At 38.0% G+C, this 22,371-nt stretch overlaps 1 protein-coding gene across 1 annotated transcript; it reads right to left on the bottom strand.

Annotated features, from left to right (window-relative positions):
• Positions 1 to 234: 234 nt before the first annotated feature.
• Positions 235 to 21,358, bottom strand: tmem198b (transmembrane protein 198b). The gene is made up of 5 exons (XM_042725604.1): positions 20,922 to 21,358; positions 6,663 to 6,940; positions 4,665 to 5,246; positions 3,016 to 3,218; positions 235 to 1,853 (listed from the first exon to the last, which is right to left on the bottom strand). Exons 2-5 carry the CDS (start codon positions 6,829 to 6,831, stop codon positions 1,698 to 1,700), a joined length of 1,110 nt encoding a protein of 369 aa, XP_042581538.1. The 5' UTR covers positions 6,832 to 6,940; positions 20,922 to 21,358; the 3' UTR covers positions 235 to 1,697.
• Between the last annotated feature and the right edge of the window lie 1,013 nt (positions 21,359 to 22,371).

Below are 22,371 nucleotides of genomic sequence, written 5' to 3'. Positions count from 1 at the left end.
AGTGCAGTAAATGGACAGAACAGAAGCAGAAAGCAGACTTCGATAACATAAAATGATAAAGAGAACTGAGGATGGTGCCAAGCATAAGAAAAAATTAAAGATACCTAAGAAACACATTCCATTAATGTTTTCTCTGTGTGTTTGTGTTTCTGTGGGTGTCTGTTCACCTATACATGAGTATAAATATGCCCAGCCAGAAATAGACAGATGAATCACAGATCACAAGAGACACAGTGAATTCACAAAGTTTACCATTATAATCAGGCCCATACAAACACATGCTGTTGTACAGTGTCCGAAAACAAAAATGTTGATGTCAGATTGTCAAAGGTTTCATTGCATGAAGACTTTCTGTCTTTAAGACTACACTATATTATCAGACGGTAAGTTATAAAGAAATTATGACTATGCATGTAAAACCGAACAAACAAACTAATAAATACCACCATCCATTCACCTGTCGGGCCTCGGGATCCCTTGAAAAACAATGAATTAGAAATAAACCAATATCTAATAAATATGAGAGGCCATGTTGAAATGGATATACTAAATGTGCGTTTTATGTACATAACATGAATAAAAAGAAAAAGACAGACACCATGGCAGAAACTGCTCATTTCAATTGTCTGTATGAAGATGGGCCTGAAAACGCATTGTGGAAAGGAAAATGGGGGTGCTTATGTCATGCAGTTTGCCCCAAAGGACTGTGGGGATCTTTTAAGAAGGATGTTTGCTCCTCAACCATCATGTCTTCCTGGACACCCTAAATGTTCACCTGCACGCTAATTTTATACACAGCAGTAACTGAACGCTCATGGTGCCATCCGTTGCTCTCGCCTCCGAGGGGACAAATCTATAGTTTTTGCATCATTATTCTGTGTCCATGTACTGTAAAGTTTTTCCCCACGGTACTCCAAAACATTCACGCTGTCCCTGAGTATCATCTTCGCTCATTTCCTCCATCTTGTCCTTGTTCTATTCATCACCAGGCGTTCAGCTCTGCATCCCAGAGTGGACCAGGTGGCTCTGATCAGCAGTAATATGGCTCTTTGCCCTACAGCCTTTCTGAAACAAGGCTAAGGAGTTGGGTTCTCCTGAGAGAGTTTTATAGTGGTGTCTCGAAGGCAACCCTGCTCGACGGTATTTGGTACAGTCCTGGGCCGGAATGCGGTATCTCACAATACAGACACTGACTGGTGGAATCCACAGACTTTACTATGAGAGGAGGAACGGCTGACTTCAAAATGGAAGTTAGCGTTGTAGTACAAAGACTAGATTCAGCACCAACTGATGAATTTGTCACAAACGGAAACGCAATATCATGAAACATTGATGAACGGGCAACACACTAATTCACCACAGACGTTTTTAAAAAATAATTTGACAGAATGGAGCCCAGATTTTTTTTTTTTTGACCACCTCATAATGGTTTCTGTATTAGGTGAACAGAATGCCACGTCTCAGGCACATGTTCAGGTAAAGTGTGTTAGTGTAATTGTGTTGTGTGAACGCAGAACTTTAATACAACCGTGGTCTCGGAATGATGCGTCCAGTATTGTAGTTAGAAGTGCTTTCATTGCTCAGTTCTGAATGGTGAGGAGACCCAAGCCTCTGTGCGTGCAGGACCCAGGGTCAGGTCAGCACCAGATGAGTAAGGTGGTGGGGGGGGTTGGGGTTATGTGAAGAAGTGAGTGTGGTCAGACCCGAACATGTGGTCCGACCCCAGAAGTGAGAGGGACCCTGGATCCACAGTCATAGTCCATATCCACACTTGTGTGACCCGCAGCCATCAGCCCACCCGCTGGATAAGCACGTCCATCCACCTGTCTGTCCCGAAAACTCTGGATGTAGCTCTGCCAGAGAGAAGAACACATAAATGGAACAAAAAACTTACAAATTTCTACATTATTAAACAAGACCAAAGTTACTTTTTAAGTAAATGCGTGTCTTTCAGAGGTTAATTTGGCCTCATCAAATAAAAACATAATTTTGAGCACCGAATCAGCATATAGGAATACTTTCTGAACAATCATGTGACAACTTTCATACACAAGTTTAAAATCATATTAGTTTATGTTGCAACGCATAGAATCAGAGTCTGCAGTTCAGGTAGATAAATTTATCAACTTCTCCCAATATAACATTATAAGTGTCTTTACTGTCACTTTTGATCAATTTAACAGGTTCTTGCTGAATAAAAGTACTTTCTTTCTGTTTTTTTTAATGGTAGTGCATCATGGTTTTCAACATTGATAATAATAAACAATGTCTCTAAACACCGAACTAGCATATAGCAATCATTTCTGAACAATCATGTGACTCTGAAGACTGGAGTGATTTATTCAGCTTTGCCATAACCGGAATAAATTACACATACATACATACATACATATACAGTTTTTTTTTTTTAAATTGTGATAATATTTCTCAAAATTAGTTTTTACTGTACTTTTTTAAAACTGTATATACACAGTGTGTTTCTAACATGCATAGAACATTATCAGTTTAAGTTTTGAAAGGGTTTATTATTATTATTATTTCAGATAATTATTTCTGCTTCCACGGACAACAGTGTGTATTTTAAGAACTTTTTTATTAGTACTTAAATGTCTTAAACCTAAAACAAACATTATGTGGTTGAAAACACTGAACGGTTGTGATAAATGACAAGTGCTAAGCAAGTCTTTCTGTCTCAGTGCCATTCAAAGCACAAAAGCAGATTTGAATTTAGCAGTTGATCACGTGACGTACTAAATGTTCACAATAACAATGCTGTGATTGTAAGAGCCAAGGACCGGCTTAGAGTTATCATTACAGTGTTATTGTATGCGTCAAAGAGTTAAATAAAATCTCCATCCAGATAATTAGAAAAGTAATCAGGCTGAAAAAGTTTTAACAAAAACATCAAGGAATTCAAGTTTTTGTCACTTTCCAATTAAGTTCCACCCTGCTCTGCAATATATGGGAATAAGTTAGAGCAAGTAGGTATGTGCAGGATGGTGTGTGTGGACTCACAGGAGAAAGCACATCTCCATCAAAGCGTCGTATAGGGTTGGGTTTCCTGCGGTAGGCGGGCTCTGGGTGCAGGGCTTTGGCTGCATGTGTGTGGTGTGCGTTTTGCGGCTGCTTCCTCTTTTTCTTCCTGCTGCTCTCCCTCCTCTCCTCCTTCTGACGTATACGCATGAGCTGAACTCGCCGCTGCTGGCGACTGATCATCACTGAGAAAGAGAGAGAAAGCACATTACATAACAGAAACATACATAATTGAACATTGTATGTTTTGTCTATACAAAAATGAAAACTTTAATTATCCATGTATATTTATGACTTGCAAACACCCAAAAAAGAATGGTAACATAGATCTGCCAGTAAGCGGCTTCCTCTACTCTTCCTTTACTTTAGTTATCCGTTCTTCTCTCATGCATACTCTTTAAAATCCTACATATGTGTTTACATGGCCACATAAGCTTTATATATCATGTAATAATAATAATAATGAACATTATTAAATATAAATTGAAACAAAATAAGAATACTATTTCACTATACTACTACTATATTTTTTCCCCCCAGTACAACTGTTCAAATGTTAAACCATTAAGCTTTTATTTTGTTGGAAAACTACTGGGATCCCTTAAAGACATGATAAAACTGAAACAGCGACATAACTTTTTTTCTGTATCGTGATATACATGTAAGTAACGGACCATCAACAAAGAAAAAAGTAGGCAGGATTTTGAGACATGGATTTAAAAGTGGATGCAGTGGAACACGAGCTTGCAGTGGTGAGTTTAAGTGGACTAAATGATTTAAGTCCTGCATACATCATCAGAGAGAAGGGGGTCATTTTCACTAGAAGGTACATTTATGACATTTTGGTTAAGGTGTAAAAACGTACAAGGTGAAAATTAAACATGCAATGAATGAACCTTTCAAAATAAGATCTATAACATGTTTAAAAAACAAATCCAATTTTAATGGCAACTTAAAACCATCTTCTCTTTATAAATGCTCCTGAAACACCAAAAACACTGGATCATAAGCTGCATGTGTGTAAATAAACACAGTGCCACACTTTGCTTTAAAATCTGCCGTGCATATATTTATCTAATTAAACTGCAGCCTTTACTATTTCATAATCGTAAAAGACACATCACAATTTTTTTTCAATTAATCATTCTACCTTGCGTGGACTACTTTTATGGTACTTTTACTGTCATGTTTGGAGTTTGAAATATCTGTGCTCATTCACTTTCAAAAGAGCACTCTGCATGTTCTATTAAACTTCTCATGTGTTCCTTGGAAGAAAGGAAATCATACAGTTTTGGAATGCCTTGAGGGTGAAATAGCACCAAACTTCCATGTTTGGGTGAACTCTTTCTTTAAGAAGTTGGACATTATAAACCATTCAGTGCACACACAACTTTACTGTACTGGAAACAGACAAAGAGACAGAGAGAGCCTCTCCATGAACTGGTCATCTGCTCTGCATGATGTTTCTGTGATGATTATTATTCACACAGGCCTGAGATCACACCGACAGACAGGAACCATCTGCTGTGCTGGACACATTCATACAACCTTCTCTCCCTCTCCGGTACAGTAAATCCACAAGAACAGTGTGTCATATATTCCAAACAACACTTTGTCTGTCCCTGACTCACCCTTCGTGTGGGAGTAGCCCTCTGCCGTCACTCTCCATTGCACCAAAACACCCAGCAGGGCGAGGGCAGGCCAGGCTCCCAGGACCACCCACGTCGTCCAGCACACCGGCTCCCGGGGGCCTGTTTTGACCCGCTCGTAAATATACCTCACCAGGGCGAAGAGCTCCACGAAATAATCTGTAGCCACAACTATCACTGCAGCCCCAAACACGGCTGTGGAGAGGGTGGTGAAGCATCTCTGCCACTGCAGGGTGAGGACGGCGAACAGCATGCCCAGGCCCAGCAGGACGCCCAGGGGCACCCATACTGACCGCGGGGGGTTGGACGACAGCTCCTCCATTCCTATCAGGGTCCCGATGCCCACCAGCAGGCCCAGGAGCAGCCCCACCATGAAAAGCCCAACGCTGCGTACCAACATGGTCACCAGGCCACACAGGGTACCAATGCCCAGGCCGATGCCCACGCTGGCCTCAACGCTCAGCTGCGTGTCCAATACACGCTCCTTGTAACAGAGCAGGAAGATGATTACAGAACCAAACATGAGCCCCGTGAGGAAGAGAACAGCCTTAAAACAGCGGTAACCTGCAAAACAGAGAAAGCACAGGAGGTGAGAACTGAGTGAAAAAATGCGAGAAAGAGTGAAAGAGGGAAAAGAAAAAGATAAAAATAGCTAGAGAGATAAACACTGGAAATGCATAGAGTGGCTGATTTCACAGCTCAAGAATAGCTCAAAAGTGTGAGACCACGATTCTGCTTAGTTTATTAACAGTTCAACACATTCCAACACTTTCAATATGGAAAAGTGACTTTGAGGTTGATTCACTTTCATGTATAATATTTCCAGCTCTACCTTCATAAATCTTCTTTTATAGGGTGATGCACAAACATGAGTGGAAGCCAAAAACCGAGTTTAGGGATCATAGCGTTATTTATTATGCATTTTTTTTAAATAAAATATTTTGATATTTTGATTTGAAACTCTAACATTGTTTTAAATCACTAAAAAGTCTAAACTATCAATAAGTGAGCAGAAGTCATGTAGTACAAACACATTTCGATAAAAAAATCATGTTATTAAAAAAGAGGCCTTAATTCATACATCAAATATGATAACCCTTTAAAGGATTAACAGTGTTATTAAATTAAATTTGTTTTTAAATGTTAACTTTAAGCAAGCATCAGATGACAGCAAAGTAGGGCTGGGCGATATATCTAACGATATAAACATGCGCATCTAGTCAGTAAAGCCGGTTCCCTGATTAGCGCTAAATCGCCATCACCTGCTTTCAAATGGACCGGCATTTAATAGACAGAGCCGTAGATCACTGAGAAGCTACGCAATATCGCGTTCATTATCGCAGATGTATCGCCTTCGATAATGAACGCGATATTGCGTAGCTTGTCAGTGATCTACGGCTCTGTCTATTAAATGCCGGTATATTTGAAAGCAGGTGATGGCGATTTAGCGCTAATCAGGGAACCGGCTTTACTGACTAGATGCGCATGATTATATCGTTAGATATATCGCCCAGCCCTACAGCAAAGGTGATCTAAAATGTAAAAATAGAGGAAATGAGCACACAATTTTAAATATATTCAATACTGACCAATACTTATAAAATAAAAATAAATAATTAAAAAAATAATAATAATATATATATATAATATAGCTGATAACAATAAAGTTCTGATATATTATGTATCCCTATTACACAGTATGTCTCAAATAGAGTGCAGAAGTGCAGTTATACAATCCATGACCTTATTTAGAACCTCATGAAATATTTAAAAGTGGGCAAAAAGACACAGAAACAGACTGAAAATTTAAAACCATCATCATAACCCTGACCCTGAATAATTCTAATAAAGAGAGACTGGGGGTATAAGATCACATGCTATCTATAGGTTTTTGCCTATAAAAATAACAAAAAAATTTTTCCAGGTAATACAAATATTTCTTCATGGTGATGCATAAGTAAACATGAAGTCTCATCTCACCAAAGAAGCAATAGATGATTCCGAAGAGACAGCACATAGAGCAGACCACTGAGGGGACAACCTCATAACGTCGCCCCGCGCCGTCATTACAAGGATCCAACTGCTCTGGTCCAGCTTCTCTTGAGGGAGGGGCCAGCTTAAAGGCTAGGGTCTGCAAGGTGGACGTCATGGTGACCGTAGTGTGCTGGATGGAGTAAACAGGTTGTAGGGAGGGGGTGACTGAGGGAAGGGGGAGAGGCTGGGAAATCAGGGTACACCTCGTGTCCACATGAATCTACCTGTAAGAGAGAGAAGAAAATAAATTTTATATAACACCTTAGCTCACAAAAACATAATATTGGAAGACTAGGAGTTGCAAATTCAACATGGAAAATCTAGTCATGTGAAATGTATTTGTATACTGTAGATCTTCTCAAAATACACAATTTCAAAGCAGCTTTACAGAAAATCATGATGTAAATGTTTAAAATATTTTATCTTCATTTAAAAGTTAGTAGATTAAAGCTGGATGAGAATATATTTAAAAAATTTTGACAATACAAGAATTCAAACAGTTGAGATAATCTATATAGTATATATTGCCCTACAAAAATATTCTGTATGCATAATTATAAAGTTTGACATACCTATATATAAGGCTTGATATAAAATATATCCAACTTGATACAAAGAGCTGTGTGATGATACAGTTTACATGTTATGATATAAACAATTGTGCAGCTAATATTACAGTACACTCTGGAAAAAAAAAGGCACAAAAGCTGTCACAGGTGCTGTACCATTTCAAAAGGTACACTTTTATACCTAAAGGGTCCACTTTGGCACCTTAAATGTACATATTAATATACATAGTGTACACTGTAGCACCTAAAAGGTACAAAATTGTACCTTTTGCAAAGATACTTCCCCAGTGACAGCTTTTGTATTTTCCAAATGTTAATAAATTACTGAATCATATTTTACATTTATGGATGTAATATCAGAAAACAGATTTGCTATAGATATATATAAAATCAATAGTAAAAACAACAATTTGCCAGGCCTATTTCTAGCACAGTACACAAGCTTTACAGGTTTAGAATTATTTTTACTCCACCCACAGTCCATAACAAAGAGGAGGTGAGAGACTCCCATGTTTTTGTTTTCCTTTTCTCCCTCTCTTTCTGTTTACCCTTTCCCTTGAACTTTTGAACAATTGTGTGTGAGTCTCCTTGGAAAGGATTTTGGGTCATGTAAGGCTACTTTTATGAAACAAATGACACTACTGATATATAAGGCCATAATGCACTCATAGAAGTTTGTGTTCCATTTATTCTCTGCTTTACTCTTCATTCTCTCTCTTTCTTTATCTTCCCCCACTCACTTCCTCAACTCCACCGCTTGTTCAGTCATGCCCTTCTCCTCTGTCACACAGTTGTGGATCATTGTGTGCTTAAGGATGCCTAATAACTGTTCTGCGGTCAGGTCTTCTTTCTCTAAATGATAGCAATACAATACTAAAATTCATTTTTAATCATTTTTAAAATTGATTGCTATTGCAATCAATTGACTTCTATAGTGATAATGAATAATTTATTGACCACATCAAGTCACTTATATATAATGTTAGTTTTATCTTTAATATTTTAGGTGCTGCAATTTAAAGGGTGTGAATTAAAAGCTAAAAAGAATGGATTTTAGGGTGTTTTATTTATTTATTATAAAGCAATGCCACAGCCATAAAAGCTGTGCTGCTTTTTTAATTTTTTCTGCAGTGTTATGTACATCTGTGCTGTTTCTGAATGCAAAAACACATTCTATGAAACCCGTCTGATCTGGTGGGCATGGCCCTAAACCAACTTAATTATACAGGGCTTCCTTAAGACAGACTAGTCAACTAGTCATTCTGAAAACCCACTGAGGAGTAGATTATGAAACTATAGTGCTGTATATCCCTAGCCCATAATTCCACTGAAGCCAGTCTGAGTTGAACGTGAGAACATTGTTCATTCGGTTACACTCCCTCCCTATTTTCTCCCCAGCTTTGTCATACAAAACACATGCCTTAGTAATTATCTTTAACTTAGTGATAATCAAAGCTCAGTTTACGTCAACCCCCACGTGGCAGAGTATCCCTGCCAAACCAAACTGCAATCCGGCACAGAGAGAAAGACAGCCATGTTTTCCTCATTAAACATCAATAGATCACCAGTCAGATGTCTAACAATAATGACCTTCCACTTCCTGTCTGTGACCATAACAATGCAAAGATGCAAACTTACCAGCTCGGGGCAAGGCAGTATTAACCAATAGAAAGGCAGCCTCCCCCTCCATAGCAACAGACCAGGATCCAATTAGAGGCATTCTAGCTTGTGGGGCTCTTTTGAGATGATGATGCTGTAGCATCATCATCTCAACCTAAGGAACTAAAATAAACTGACCAGTGACCACCATACCCTCATTCATGCTTACACAAACATACACTACTGCTCTCCTAAACACTAACATAAACTATTCCTAAACACGCACGTCTGAGCACACAACAAGCCGCTAGTCTAGTTAAGTGACAGTCAAATCTGATATGAGAAGATAGAGACTGACATAGGGAAAAATGTTTGGGGAAGACAGATGATTTTACGTTTTACTCAGCAGACTGGCATTTTTTTAAACACAAAGTGAAATGAGAAAGTGGCTTTGAGGGTGTAAAGTGACTCATGGTAACTGTACTGCAGTTTGTAATGAATTAGGAATTCTGAATAATGTACGTAAGCCATCACAGACTGTGGCTGAAGCAGGTTTTTAAAAACTCTGTAAAAGGCGTTTCAAGTGGCAATACCATCAAACACCATTTGTTTTTATATAGAAGTGTGTACAACTCCCTCAGGAGGGCCCTTCAAAATGACTGCTGCTGAAAGTAAAAAGCTTTCAAACAATGCCATAATTCACTTTACACACTAGAAAATTAACAGTGTTTACATACATTAAAAAAGACGAGATAGAAATAATGACAAAAAAATATGAAAAGATATACATTGTTATATATTTATTTTTCAAAATACATTTAAATATTTGGGATCAGTAAGATTTTTTAAAGAAATCAATTTTTTTTTTTTTAACAAGGGCGCACTGAATTTATCAAAAGCGACAGTAAATCCTTTTACAAAATTGTCATAAAACATTTCCATTTCAAATAAATGCTGTTTTTCTGAACTTTCTATGCATCAAAATATCCTGAAAAACATGTAGTTTGCACGTTCTTAAGCATTGTGGTTTTTAAGCCACTGAAATGCAATCAACAACGAAAGAGAACTCATTTCGCTTTATATGCTTTGAACAGTTAAATACACACACTTGTATGCATGGGTCAAAATGCCCATGTTTGCTATTATCTTCATGAACACGTAAGGTCTTACGTGAAAGCAAACAGCAGAGAAAGAAAATACACGTGTAACAGCTCTTAAAGTGACAGCAGTCTATTATTCCTGCTGTCTGTCATTTATGTTAATCACAACAAAAGAGAGATAATCTCACACTTAAATTACTTTTGTAACTTTAATAAGAAATAAACATTTCATTTACACATGCAGTGTTTTCATACATTTAATTACTTTATACGATGTATGGAGCATTTCTTATTTATTTGTTCTACTGTACTGTATGTCCTATTGTAATTAGTTTCTTATTCCCATTTAATCGCTGATTGTTTACTTGTCCTCAGTGACACTGGTGACAAGAATTACAAAGTTTCTATGGTAGCAAAAGTTGTTATCATAATGCAGAAATAACTATATTGTGATATAGATCATTACAGTGAAATAAAATTACTCGTATTGTGATTTTTTTTTGGTCATAATTGCCCACCCCTATTGATATTAATAAAAAATGTTCCTTGAGCACTGAATCAGCATCATGTGACACAGAAGACTGGAGTAATGGCTGCTAAATTCAGCTTTGACATAACAGAAAAAACTAAATTTTAAACAGAAGACACAGTTATTTTAAATTGCAGTAATACTTCACAATATTACCATTTTGAATGTATTTTTGATCAAATAAATGCATCCTTGGGAAGCATAAGAGACTTTTATCTTTAGCAATTTAGACAGACAGACAGACAGATTTATTTCTCTAGTGCAAAGCTAAAAACAAACCGCAGAGTTATCTCCGTTCTTCCACTGGTCTCTAGTGACGGTGAAATTAGTTAAACTGCTGTGAATTCTGAATCTGTCACTTTACAGAGTTTACCTGAGGTCACAGGGATGACCACATTCAAATAGACAACACCTCTTTATTGGTCATGCTGATATCATGACCTCTGGAGAGTCTTGCCCCGCCTGTTGTTAGCCAGTGGGTTGGACACTTGTAACTATGGTAACCTAATCTGACACAGCTGTTAGGTTTGTCTGGCTTCAATTTATCCTATTGTTTCTGTTTGCTTTCCTTTTGCTGAGCTCCTAGCCTCCCACTGTATTTTGTTCTTCCTTCCTTGCTGTTCTTCTGTAAAGCTCATTAATTTCTTCCATCTGCGGTCGTTTACCTCAACTTGCACTTCTTTCCACTTAAACTGAGAGGCTTAGTGGTCCCCAATCTTCATTCCCTGGAGGTGTTTTAGTGGATTTGGACACCTGTGCCTTTGTTTCTCACCTTGAACGAACTTCGAGTTACTTCACATTCACACTCTTCTATTTATCTGTCCTCCAGAGCAACAACATAATCAGATTACTGACAAACACTATATGATTCATCATCCGCTGGTCCAACATTAGCCACCCGGTCCATTCCATCTTAGATAACACATTCAAACAACCATTCAATTTATCTTACACCACTGTACGTTAAAGCGGAGTGCTCAAATGAGATTAAATCTCTTTGTTTTGTTTGTTGTCCCTTCCATTCGCATAATTTTTCTGGTGAACTGAAATAGTCCAGTCTTTACAGTTAAAAAAATGTGTAACATCCAACACGGAGAGGAGATGCAACATTTAACATTAAAGAGTTAAAGTTTAACATTTGTACATATTTACACACTCAAGCGATTTTAAACCATTCCAGCAAAAGAGATTTCGATTTGCACATGCCGAGTGATGCATTTCAGACAGTGTGCAAACACAGAACTGAATCCTCTTTCGAATCTCCTTGCTTTTGGTCAGACACATACACATAAAATGATGATAAATACTTAATTATAATAACCTGCTACTGACATTAATGCTATTCAAACAACAAAACACAGCTTTGACAAAGATTGATCTATTTTTCATTCATACAGTTAACACTATGCAGTGTTATTTTACATTTTTGTACCGAAATTCTACAAACCTTATTTTACTTGTAACTTCATTCTGATGTATTTATCTAGGCTTGTGATTTGTGCATTTGTTCTTATTTTTTACTGGCTGTTCACTTGTATTCAACTTTCTTTGTTAGGCTAGTAGGCTTTTCTGTGGTATCAAAGAAGTACTTAGATTAAGTAATAAATGGAAAGCAAAGTTACATTGAAATATTTTTTTCCCTTGCTGATTCGAAAAACAATCTGATCTGAACTGTAAGTTTTGTGAGCCGTTGAACCACTCTTTTGTAAGCTGATCCAACCTATCAACTTAACACAGAAAAGAAAATCTTTAAAGGGAACATTTTGTGAAAAACTGGAAGTTTCTATATAGCTTCTTTGATATAAAAGACTTTGATATACTCTGCTGATACTCACTCAGTATATGACATATTCACAATTCACTCCCTCCCTAGTCTGCAAAGGCCATTTATGAAAACTAAGCAACAAAAATTAGTCATTTAGAATTTGTCACGTTACTGACATTAAAATCATGAACACATTTACATATTTCCTACGTCTCAAATCAGTGCCTATTCAGTAACTAGCTCTGTTCTGGTGAGTGACAGTGTGAACTACATTGCCACACAGAGTTTATTAACAAGTCTTAAAGATACAGTTGGAAAAATATATTTAAAGGGATAGGTCAAATATAAATGCAAATTCTGTCATTAACTCACCCGCAGGCTGTTCCATACCTGCATACATTTCTTTCTTTTGCTGAACACTAAATAAGATATTTTGAAGAATGTTGATAACCAAACAGTTGCTGGTTTCTAATGACTTCCATAGTATTTTTTCAGCAACGGTCTGTTACCCACATTTTTAAAACATTGTCTTATGTTCCACAGAAGAAAGAAACTCATATAGGTTTGATCTTGAGGGTGAATAATGATGACAGAAATTTCAGTTGACTATCCATTTAATTGACTTTCCCTTTAAAAGGGGTCATATGACATTGCAAAAAAGAACATTATGTTGTGTATTTGGTGTAATGCAATGCGTTTATGCGGTTTAAGGTTTTAAAAACACATTATTTTCCACGTACTGTACATTATTGTTGCTCCTCTATGCACCGCCTTTCTGAAACGTGAAGATTTTTACAAAGCTTGTCGTTCTGAAAAGCGAGGTGTACGCTGACTGTCCAGCTATCCAGTGTGTTGTGATTGGCCGAATTCCTCAAGTGTGTGACGGAAATGTTACACCCCTTAACATACTGTGATGCTGTGTGTCCCGGCGTGACGAGACAAAAGCAATAAAACCCATTATAAACAAGGCATTTGTTGCATCCAGTGGGGACATGATTACTGATTATTATGACTTAAAACCCATGTCTGCATTTGTGATCTGAAAAACGACAAACAAGCTCTACTCTACACTGCTCAAAACTCACGTTTAAATCGTCAGTGGCAAATTCTTTTAATATGTAAACGTACTTACAGCCTGTGAATCAGAAGCGCCAGACTGTCCTTGCAAAATTGGAATTGCCCCACTTTATAGAAACAGACACTGGCATTGTAGGCTACTCTCCCAGGAAACAGTCCTTGTCCTCCGCAAAATGCACTGCACACATCTTAATATTTGGGTTGGACTGTTCTGGAACAGTGTTGTAGATACAACTTAACCACTGATTTCTAGTCGTGTCCTCTTTTGGAAGGCCAAACAAAGTAGTTTTGCTTTCACAACGAGAATAAAAGTTACGCCTTATGCAAATCTTTCCACTGTGATATACTGTATATACAACATTTAAATAAATAAATGATTCTATAAGTCAAATTTATCTTTGAGTTCTTGCCATTTTAATGACAGGTGGCAACTAGCTTTAAGGTGCAATATTGCCACCTATTATTTTGGAGTGTCAACCAGATAAGTTACTGTCACTTGTTTATTAACGATATTATCAAAAGTGTAGAATTAACATCATATAATCATTTTATTTTTTAAATAATGACAGTCAATACTGGAATATGTCCCCATTGAAAACCAAAAGGGCAACTGATTCCAGACTGATTAACACATAATATCTTTTTTTTTTGTACGTGTTTGATGATGTACTGAATGAATGGCACTATGTGAGTGGTATTTGACTGCAGAACCAGATCCAGCACCACCTGCTACACCCCCTACAAGCTGTCCTGTCTTACCCAGCAGCAGGGCCTTGTCTGTGGGCTACGTTCTCTCACGACTCCCTTAGTCACCCACACCCAACACCAATCATCTATGAAGTAACCCACCTACAGCAGCGTCAGCATGCGTTGGCTACAGATTATATTGCGAGTATGTATGTGCGTGCTTTAGGCAGTGTCGTGTTTGGAAAGCATTCAGTTCCTGAATAATTTGGCTGATGGGTTGAACAGTGTGTATGTTCATCGGAGCACAGGGTTCTAGGCTGATGCGTCACCCTACAAGAAGATCATAGTTTTCTCTTATTGTATTGCATATCTTATCTAGCCCCCAGAGCTGTTTCTCTTCCAACATTCTATCCAGTTTTTCCTCATTAAATGCATACTTCCTGGACTTGCACTCTCTGTTTTGTTCCAGTAGTGTGTGCTGGTCTTGATGTGTTGCAAAATGTCAGAAAAGCATCTGTCCAGCTGTAAGCTTCAATCATATCCACACAAAGATGCCAAAAACTACACCCCACCACTCTTATCTTTTCCTTACACAAACATTCACACATTTTCTCAGTTTTAATCAATTTAAAAACACATACAAACATTCTGTATGATATGTGCACAGACATGGAAAGACAGTCTCATTCACACATTGTTTAGATAGCGCCCAACACACCACCTTCATAATGATAATCCACCACTAGCAGAGTTTCCTATTTTCATGAATCAGAAGGTGCTCTTTGGCACAGCCTGCGACTAAAATAGTCGGCAGTCTCGTCCTAACCCTGCAGGGGCTGTTTTTCTCTCATCCCATTGCGGTTTGGACACTGCCAAACACCCAGCGTGGAGTTACAGAATTCCACTCCGGAAAAGATCAGCGTGAGTGCATGTGTGTGTGTGTATGTGTGGGTGAGCCTGGAACACCGCCAGCAGAAGAAAGCCGGGTAGAGAATGGATAGAACGGAATAAAAAAAATGAGATTGATGAAAAGCAATGAGCAAAACAAGAGAGAGGTGATTTTTAAATAGTGTAGAAACTAAGAGGGGAATACAATGTGAAGAATAGAATAATTGATTAGAGGGAGAGTGAAAGTGTGTGTGGGGAAGAGTAAGAGATGGAACCCTCTCTTGAAACATTTTTCATAATGGATCAGTCATGCAGCACTCATTCTGTTCATGTGTCGCCTGCAGTATCTGCTGACGTAAGGTGAAAGGAACCCACAGCCTGGATGTGCAGAGAACTAGAAAATGGAGTCAGATAAAACATTTCACAACTTTTTAGACTTAGTTTTACAAATCTGACCAAAACTGCATAAACGTGGACAATAACTTATTTTTGCAACAATAACTTTTCTCTCTGAATGACATGGAAATGAAACTCCTGCTGCAGTTTCAAACCACGAAACTCTGGGCCTCCCAGCACGACAAGGCTCCAGTGAGGTCATACTCTTGACACCACATGGTTCAGTCTACTCAATTCCAGTTCTCGTGACCCCCTGCTCTGCACATTGTGTATGTCTCTCTTATCGCTTCAGATGTTTGTTCTATTCGAACGTAAGTGCCCTGTAAAGTGGACATCAAAGGATATTCCACCATGATTCCAGTTCGAAGTGAAGGTATATGTTCCATTCAAAGTGCATTTGTGCGAGACATAAATTTTAATTGTATTTATTAACAGAGGTATATGATGTCACACTTGTCACTGTGTGAAGACGCTGCACAGCGCAAATGCGTGAATGAATGTTCCGAAGTGAAATAAACTTTAACAGATTTCCCCTGCTCAGGGAATAAGGAGCAATGAACACTGTGTAGGGACCATGTCAATGGGAACACAGTTCAAGCACAGAGCTCACTTCTAACGAGCTGATTATCTGAAAAAAAAAGCAAAAGCCACAGATGTAAATAGTTAAAAATAAATAACTATCTGGACAAAACAAAAAAATGAAATAAAACAACAACAAAAAACACAAACAAAACAAAACAAAGAAACAAATGCAGCAGACTAGCATATAAATTTCCTTTTAACTATCACTCATTGGACTACCACTGGTAATGAAAACAATCTGTCATTACAGAAACCTTGTGACTTCTGGATTGAATTCAGGTTCCTCTGGCGTCAGAGTTGTAATAGTACCCAAAAGGATGGTCACGTGAGGCCAACTACAGTTTAAAAAGAGAGGTCACATCAATGTAACACAAGAGAGACTCACGTGCAAAACAAATGCTTACTGTGGAATGGAATCACCTGAAAATATGTTGATAATATTACAAGAAGTTTTGCATTTTATGCATTTTCTTTATACTGATTCATGGTTATCAAGGCCTAAAAATGTGTCCATTTTGGTGGCTACTTTATCTTTAAAGGTAACAATGATGGACATTGTGTTAAATTTAATATTTGGTCATCTAATGAATGTCCAGAGGCAATACTAAAAGGATTAAACCGGATCATTCCAGGCCAACAGGGTGAGGTTACAGATTCAACACACATGAAATCTACCTGACACGAAAAAAAAAAAAAAAAAACAGGCTTTCCTCAGATTACCACAACAGGTTTCACTACAATGCTTGGCTCTGACGGAGAGCTAAACAAAAGCTTTTGTAGCTATTCTACAACAACTCAACACAAATACATTATGGCATTTCTCAGACCACTGAATATCACAGCCAGCTAGGGAAGAGTTTTGTAGTAAACAGACTTGATCAGTGATGACAGGCCTTAGATGGGAATGCTACTAGTCTAATAAACACAAGGACATCAGATCCCTGACGCATTCAGTTTATTTAAGGTTTTTCATCAAATCTGAATCAGACTGAAATTATTCTGTTCCATTACAGGCTGTTGTATTGCACGCCAAATAATAACATAAAGCAGGAAAAAGGATGTGAATAATTTGATTCTTGCCAAGCAAAGCATCACAATGGACCTTAGTTGGAGAGACACTACATTTCTGTTATACAAATTTAAAAAAGGCTATAAAGAATAGACATTATGGAGTCTTTACCAGTATAGTTTTGATGTCTTAAAGCGAAAGTTCACCCATAAAGTAATTTTAACACTGTCATGTTTTCAAACCCGTATGCATTTCTTTCTTCTGTGGAACACAAAAGAAGATACTTTGAAAATTTTTGGTGACCATCAAATTTCATTTCTCAAAATATCTTTTTAATATCTTTTTTGGAATAGCTAAATGATGGTTAGGGTTAATAAACAATGACTGAATTTTCATTTTTGGGTAAATGATTCCTTTAAGTTCGCCAATTTTCATAGAAAGATACATTTTCAATGTTCTTTTAGCCCAAATAATCTACTTTAAGATTCTCAACAGAACAACTTTTGAAACTGACTGTACTTTCATCCCACAAAGCCTTGTTTTGATTTGCATCAAATTACATGCTGCCTACCCATGCCCATACAATTATTTCATGAACGACTATTTAGAAGGAACAAACTAGTTCCAGAGATGCAAGTGTGATGCTAGATCAACAAGTGTGTTTGCGCACGCTGGTATTTAATAAGAATCTGCAGCACATGTGGCTTGTGTTGAGCAGATTATTAGTATTATGACCTCACCGCCCTCCACCCATCTCTGTACGCTTTTGTCTTTTCTTCAGCGCCAACTCCATAGCACCTCTCAGTCTTTCCAGCTCTCTTCTATTGTGTTCATTCAGAGTTTATGAAATGGCTCCACCAAACCACCTGTGACTTCGCTGCACACACCATTTCACTCCATAATTTTTTTCATTATTACCCTGTAATGCTAAGTACACAAATCCTTGAGCACCCATTACACTAACACGCAGAAATTACCACATAATCTGTTCCCCAACCAATACAACTGTTACATAACATGGGGATAAACATTCAGACTGATTGGGACCTCTTAAAACAAAGCAATGAGTTCATTTTTCCTTTGTTCTCAGATTGCTTTTTATGCTCAAATTTAGCTTGAAAACTGTGTTTTCCCACTATAAGATGGGCTGTGAGTCATATATTTGTTAGAGTTGGTGGACATCAAAAGAATGCAAGTCTTTGGGTAATTTGCACAAGGAACAAAGGGATCCCCATGTGGCACACACAAGTGAGGAGGAAAGACTCAGATGTGACCAACCAGCTAGAGGCCTGCCGGACAATGGATCTGTCTGTTCATCATACAGTGAATCCGGGGAAAACATTTTTCTCTGTTTCTGTATTAATGGAAGTTGAGCCAGCATAAACCGAGCTAAACCACATCAATATCTGCAGCAATATGCATCAAATTATGATGGTACACATGAGCAACATGTTTCTGTTAAATGCTTCCAATCTTTGAAAAGTAATGGGTCAACCTAAAATGAAGACTAAAGGTGCGCTCACATTAGCAAATTTCACAGGCAAAAAGGTCTATTGTCTATTGCCAATAGGCAAATCTACTGGAAAACTGGTTGCGAAATCTGTGCGATTTTGACTCACAGTATAGTTATTTTCATTCGGGTAAAAAGTTGTTCGAAACACCTTTTTTTAGCAGACTAATTCTAAAGTGTTTACCAGCTGGAGTAAACTTTTCTGGAAGGTTTGCTTTGGCAAAACTTCATTATAGGTAGGGCTGCACAATAAATGGCATGCGATGATGCGATTGTCATGCGCATATCGTCAGTTAAAGCAGTTCTGGGATTAGTAGTAAAATCTCCATCATGTGCATTCAGATGGAGCGGCATTCACTACAAAGAGCCGTAGATAACTGACAAGTTCATAATCGCAGGCGATTCATCTGCATTCATGGAGTCATAGATTTATCATACAGCCAAAGTTATAGGCCTGATTTTGTTCGAAATAACGTCACACCACATTCATCCTTTGATTTCATTTGACCACTGCATTGATTGAAATGGCACGTGTGTATTGAAGCTTTCTCACTTGAGTGTGAGCCCTTATCTGATGTCCGTATTGGCAGGCCAAATCAATATAAACAAATATTTTTTTAATTTATCAACATTAATTATGCTAACATCTAACAGCAGAGCAGACCAAAGCATAATCGATAATATACCAAGTGCTAATCATAGTAACCTAAGCATAGCAATCACAAGTTCCAATCATACACACTTAAATCTGTTGGTGTCCCATGATAGCTCTGCGGTCTCAACAGGAACAGTCTCTCCAGACACGATGAATTAACTGATTCTACGTGTGTGCTGCCATGCAGGACAAACGATGAGGCCTGCCCTGAGGGCATCATTTGTACTGTACCACTGCAATCGATGGGTGATGTGCCAATGCCAGATGTTTCTGGGAAACATCCGGAAAGCCTATAGGCCAAATGACACATGAATAAAACTGTCAGCAGCACACATGCTGGCAGTCATCAACTACTTAAAGCAAAAATCTACAATTTTCTTGGATCACCACAATGAATGTGAGAATGTAACAGACGGTTTAAAAAGACAAATGCCAGTTTGCATGTGTGTTGTTGTCGATGAACAGACTTGATATGGTATGTTTTGGTATGCTTTTCGTAGCATGCACCAACAAAGTCTGCAATGCGTGGGAACACTGATGGGATCAGACCAAACAAAGAACCTGAGGAGGACATGGTGATAAGATGATGCAAAAAACTTGTGAACATGACATATCAGGATAAGGCACTACTGACACAACCATGTTTTTTTGGAGATCAAGTTGTGCAGTATACGTGTACAGTACAGGACACTGATCAAGATCACTGAGTCTTCTTTGGGAAAATCACTGTTGATATCAAAGAGAATTGTAAGGAATTTAATAATACTAGCTCTAATTTCACTTTCGCAGAGCAGTCATTATTCAGAAATATGTTACCGCAAAATGTGGTAAAAAACAAAATCAGTATCAAGCATTCTAGAGATCCATATACTGTAAAAAATTTGGTGTAGATGAATTTTTTTAACTCAGAAATAGCTGGTAAATTTCATAATTCCAAATAATCATCAAGTAAATTTTTAATTAGTTTGAATCGAGCATGAATCAGACTGCACTGCTTGCGCTCTCTTTTTTGAATTCACAGAAAAGAACCAGTTCACAAGAGAATGGAATTAGGAATCAGACTACACTGGTCCTTCTGTTTTTTTGCACAGTCCATAAATGCATCATAATATCATAATCATAATAATTGCCTAATCTCAGAATTCATGAAATGTTTCAGTTTTAAAAAAAAGTTTTCGGTTCCAAATGCAGAAGAAAAGTGTATGATGATATCTCCCAATCCCCCGTTATATTCTCTGGAGCAAGAAAATTATGTAAAATATGGTGATGTACTAAAATATCATGAATTTCATATAACTATAACACTCACATACATCCAACAAATAACAAAAAGGCTTTCCAAGTCCATGAGGCTGTCGCACTCAAGTTTGTTTGTATGAGTGTGTATATGTGGCAAGTCGTGTCTCGTCTGGCACGTAGATGTCCAACACTGCATGTAAACAGAAGTCATGTTCACTTTACCTGCAGGTATGAACACATGCGTGGAGATTTCTGCGCGTTATTGCGCGTAAATTAGTAGAGTCTATACACAGAGACGGACTGCGGTAAACCATACCGATGTCATAACATAAGATCTTGTAAATGGACTACAAAATATCATGCTTAAAATTATCTGGAGTGTGTGCAGATGAGACATCGCGAGCGAAGTAGGCCACGACATCATTTTCTTGATATGATCGCGTTCATAACACGCAAAACAAATCCCCCTATATTACAGCCATTTGCACTGACACGCGTGTCTTTTGCCTAAACGACAGCGTCAGTGTGTATAAACCAACGCCGCGACTGATGATCATATTATTCTGAACAAAGCGTCCAGACGTGGCCATATGCACTCACCCTGATCGCGGTTCAGCATCCTGCTTCTCCCAGATCCCGGTCCAGTGCTTCGGCTTCGCTCGTCCGACAGTCTAATCCCCGGCCAAACAGCCACATTCCAGTCCTATCGATCCAGCCTTGCACACTTGAGCTCTATAGGGAATACAAAGCACTTGTTTGTCTTGACAAAAAGCTCCGGAGATGTTCCCGAGGTTCCTTTGACTCCCGGTCGGCTTTTCGTTGGTCGTGGCTGCTGCCAATTAGTCCACGCACCGACTAATTGCTTTGCATCTAGGATCTACATTATACCATCATGTGCACTGAATTCTGTGGGATGACAGACAGTCACTGATCAAAAAGATGCCGAAACACATAAATACTGCTGTTACCCACTCACACTGAGTCTGGGGCGGACCGTATTGGCCAGAGCAGGCGGGGTCAGGGAGAGATGTAGGGCACGAGTGCTACCATTGTAGCATCGAGGAATCAAAACTAACAAAAACCAATCCATTTCATATCCGAGTAATCCGTGTCTGTAATAAAACGTTCAGACTGTTGTCCTAAAAACGTTCAGACTGTTGTCCTCATTTAACAAACAACCTTTAACCAACCTCATTTAATCAACAGAATAAACTCACTAGAAAAAAAAATTTAACAAACAACTGTTTGCCTCTCTTCTGTAATGAACCGCATTGACTCCTTAGAATAAATGCACGTGCAAAACAACAACATAATAGCACATAAATCAGTTTTATACAGTGCTGAACAGGTCATGGAACATTTAATTTAATTTAGTGTGAATTTAGTAGCCTATCTATTGGCACAAATTAGTTCAAAAATACAAGTAGGCCTATACGTTGCTTAGGTAGCTTACATTTATCAAAGATTGTCAAATAACCCACACTTATAGTGTGTCACTGGATATAGGCGTAACATAATTTTTTATGTCGTTGTTATTCCCCCATTATTGTCTACTCAAATATTCCATCCCAACAATCCAAAAGACGAAGGAAAATAATGACGTGATCAACTTGACAAAGAAAGTGCAATACCACTGCTGCCATCTGGTGGATAGAACGTGAGAGACTCAATGGAAGTGTGGAAATTATGGCTACTTAAAGGATTAAATCACCCAAAAATGGAACACAAACATGTTAGGCTCAATAACAACCTCGGTTCACTTTCAGTGAGGCTTATGGAAAAACTATGAAAGTGAGGTGACTGAAGCTATGGTTTGAAACAAACCTCAAGGTGGGTAAATTACAGTATGGCCCAATTTTCATTTTGAGGGGGAATTATCACTTTAACAGTTATTAGGTTAAAAAAAAAATCACAACAGGAATTTTCTCAACCAACAAATGGTTATGTAGTAAATACATCTATAGCAATAACTTGTTCTTAATTTGTTTGGGATTAAAGTTGAACCTGCATGTTTTGTGTATATTTGTATTTGTTTATTGTATTAATACAG

This window comes from Cyprinus carpio, chromosome B6 (assembly GCF_018340385.1).
Source record: "Cyprinus carpio isolate SPL01 chromosome B6, ASM1834038v1, whole genome shotgun sequence".
Lineage (NCBI taxonomy): Eukaryota > Metazoa > Chordata > Actinopteri > Cypriniformes > Cyprinidae > Cyprinus > Cyprinus carpio.
The sequence above is the reverse complement of the archived record's forward strand: the minus strand, read 5'-3'. Positions and strand labels throughout refer to the sequence as shown.

Excerpts from the sequence above, each read along its gene's own strand:
- tmem198b (XM_042725604.1), bottom strand. The coding sequence starts at position 6,831 with ATGACGTCCACCTTGCAGACCCTAGCCTTTAAGCTGGCCCCTCCCTCA. Across the intron at positions 5,247-6,662 it reads AATCATCTATTGCTTCTTTG|GTTACCGCTGTTTTAAGGCT; the intron begins GTGAGATGAGAC and ends TCTGTTTTGCAG. Across the intron at positions 3,219-4,664 it reads GGGCTACTCCCACACGAAGG|TGATGATCAGTCGCCAGCAG; the intron begins GTGAGTCAGGGA and ends TCTCTTTCTCAG.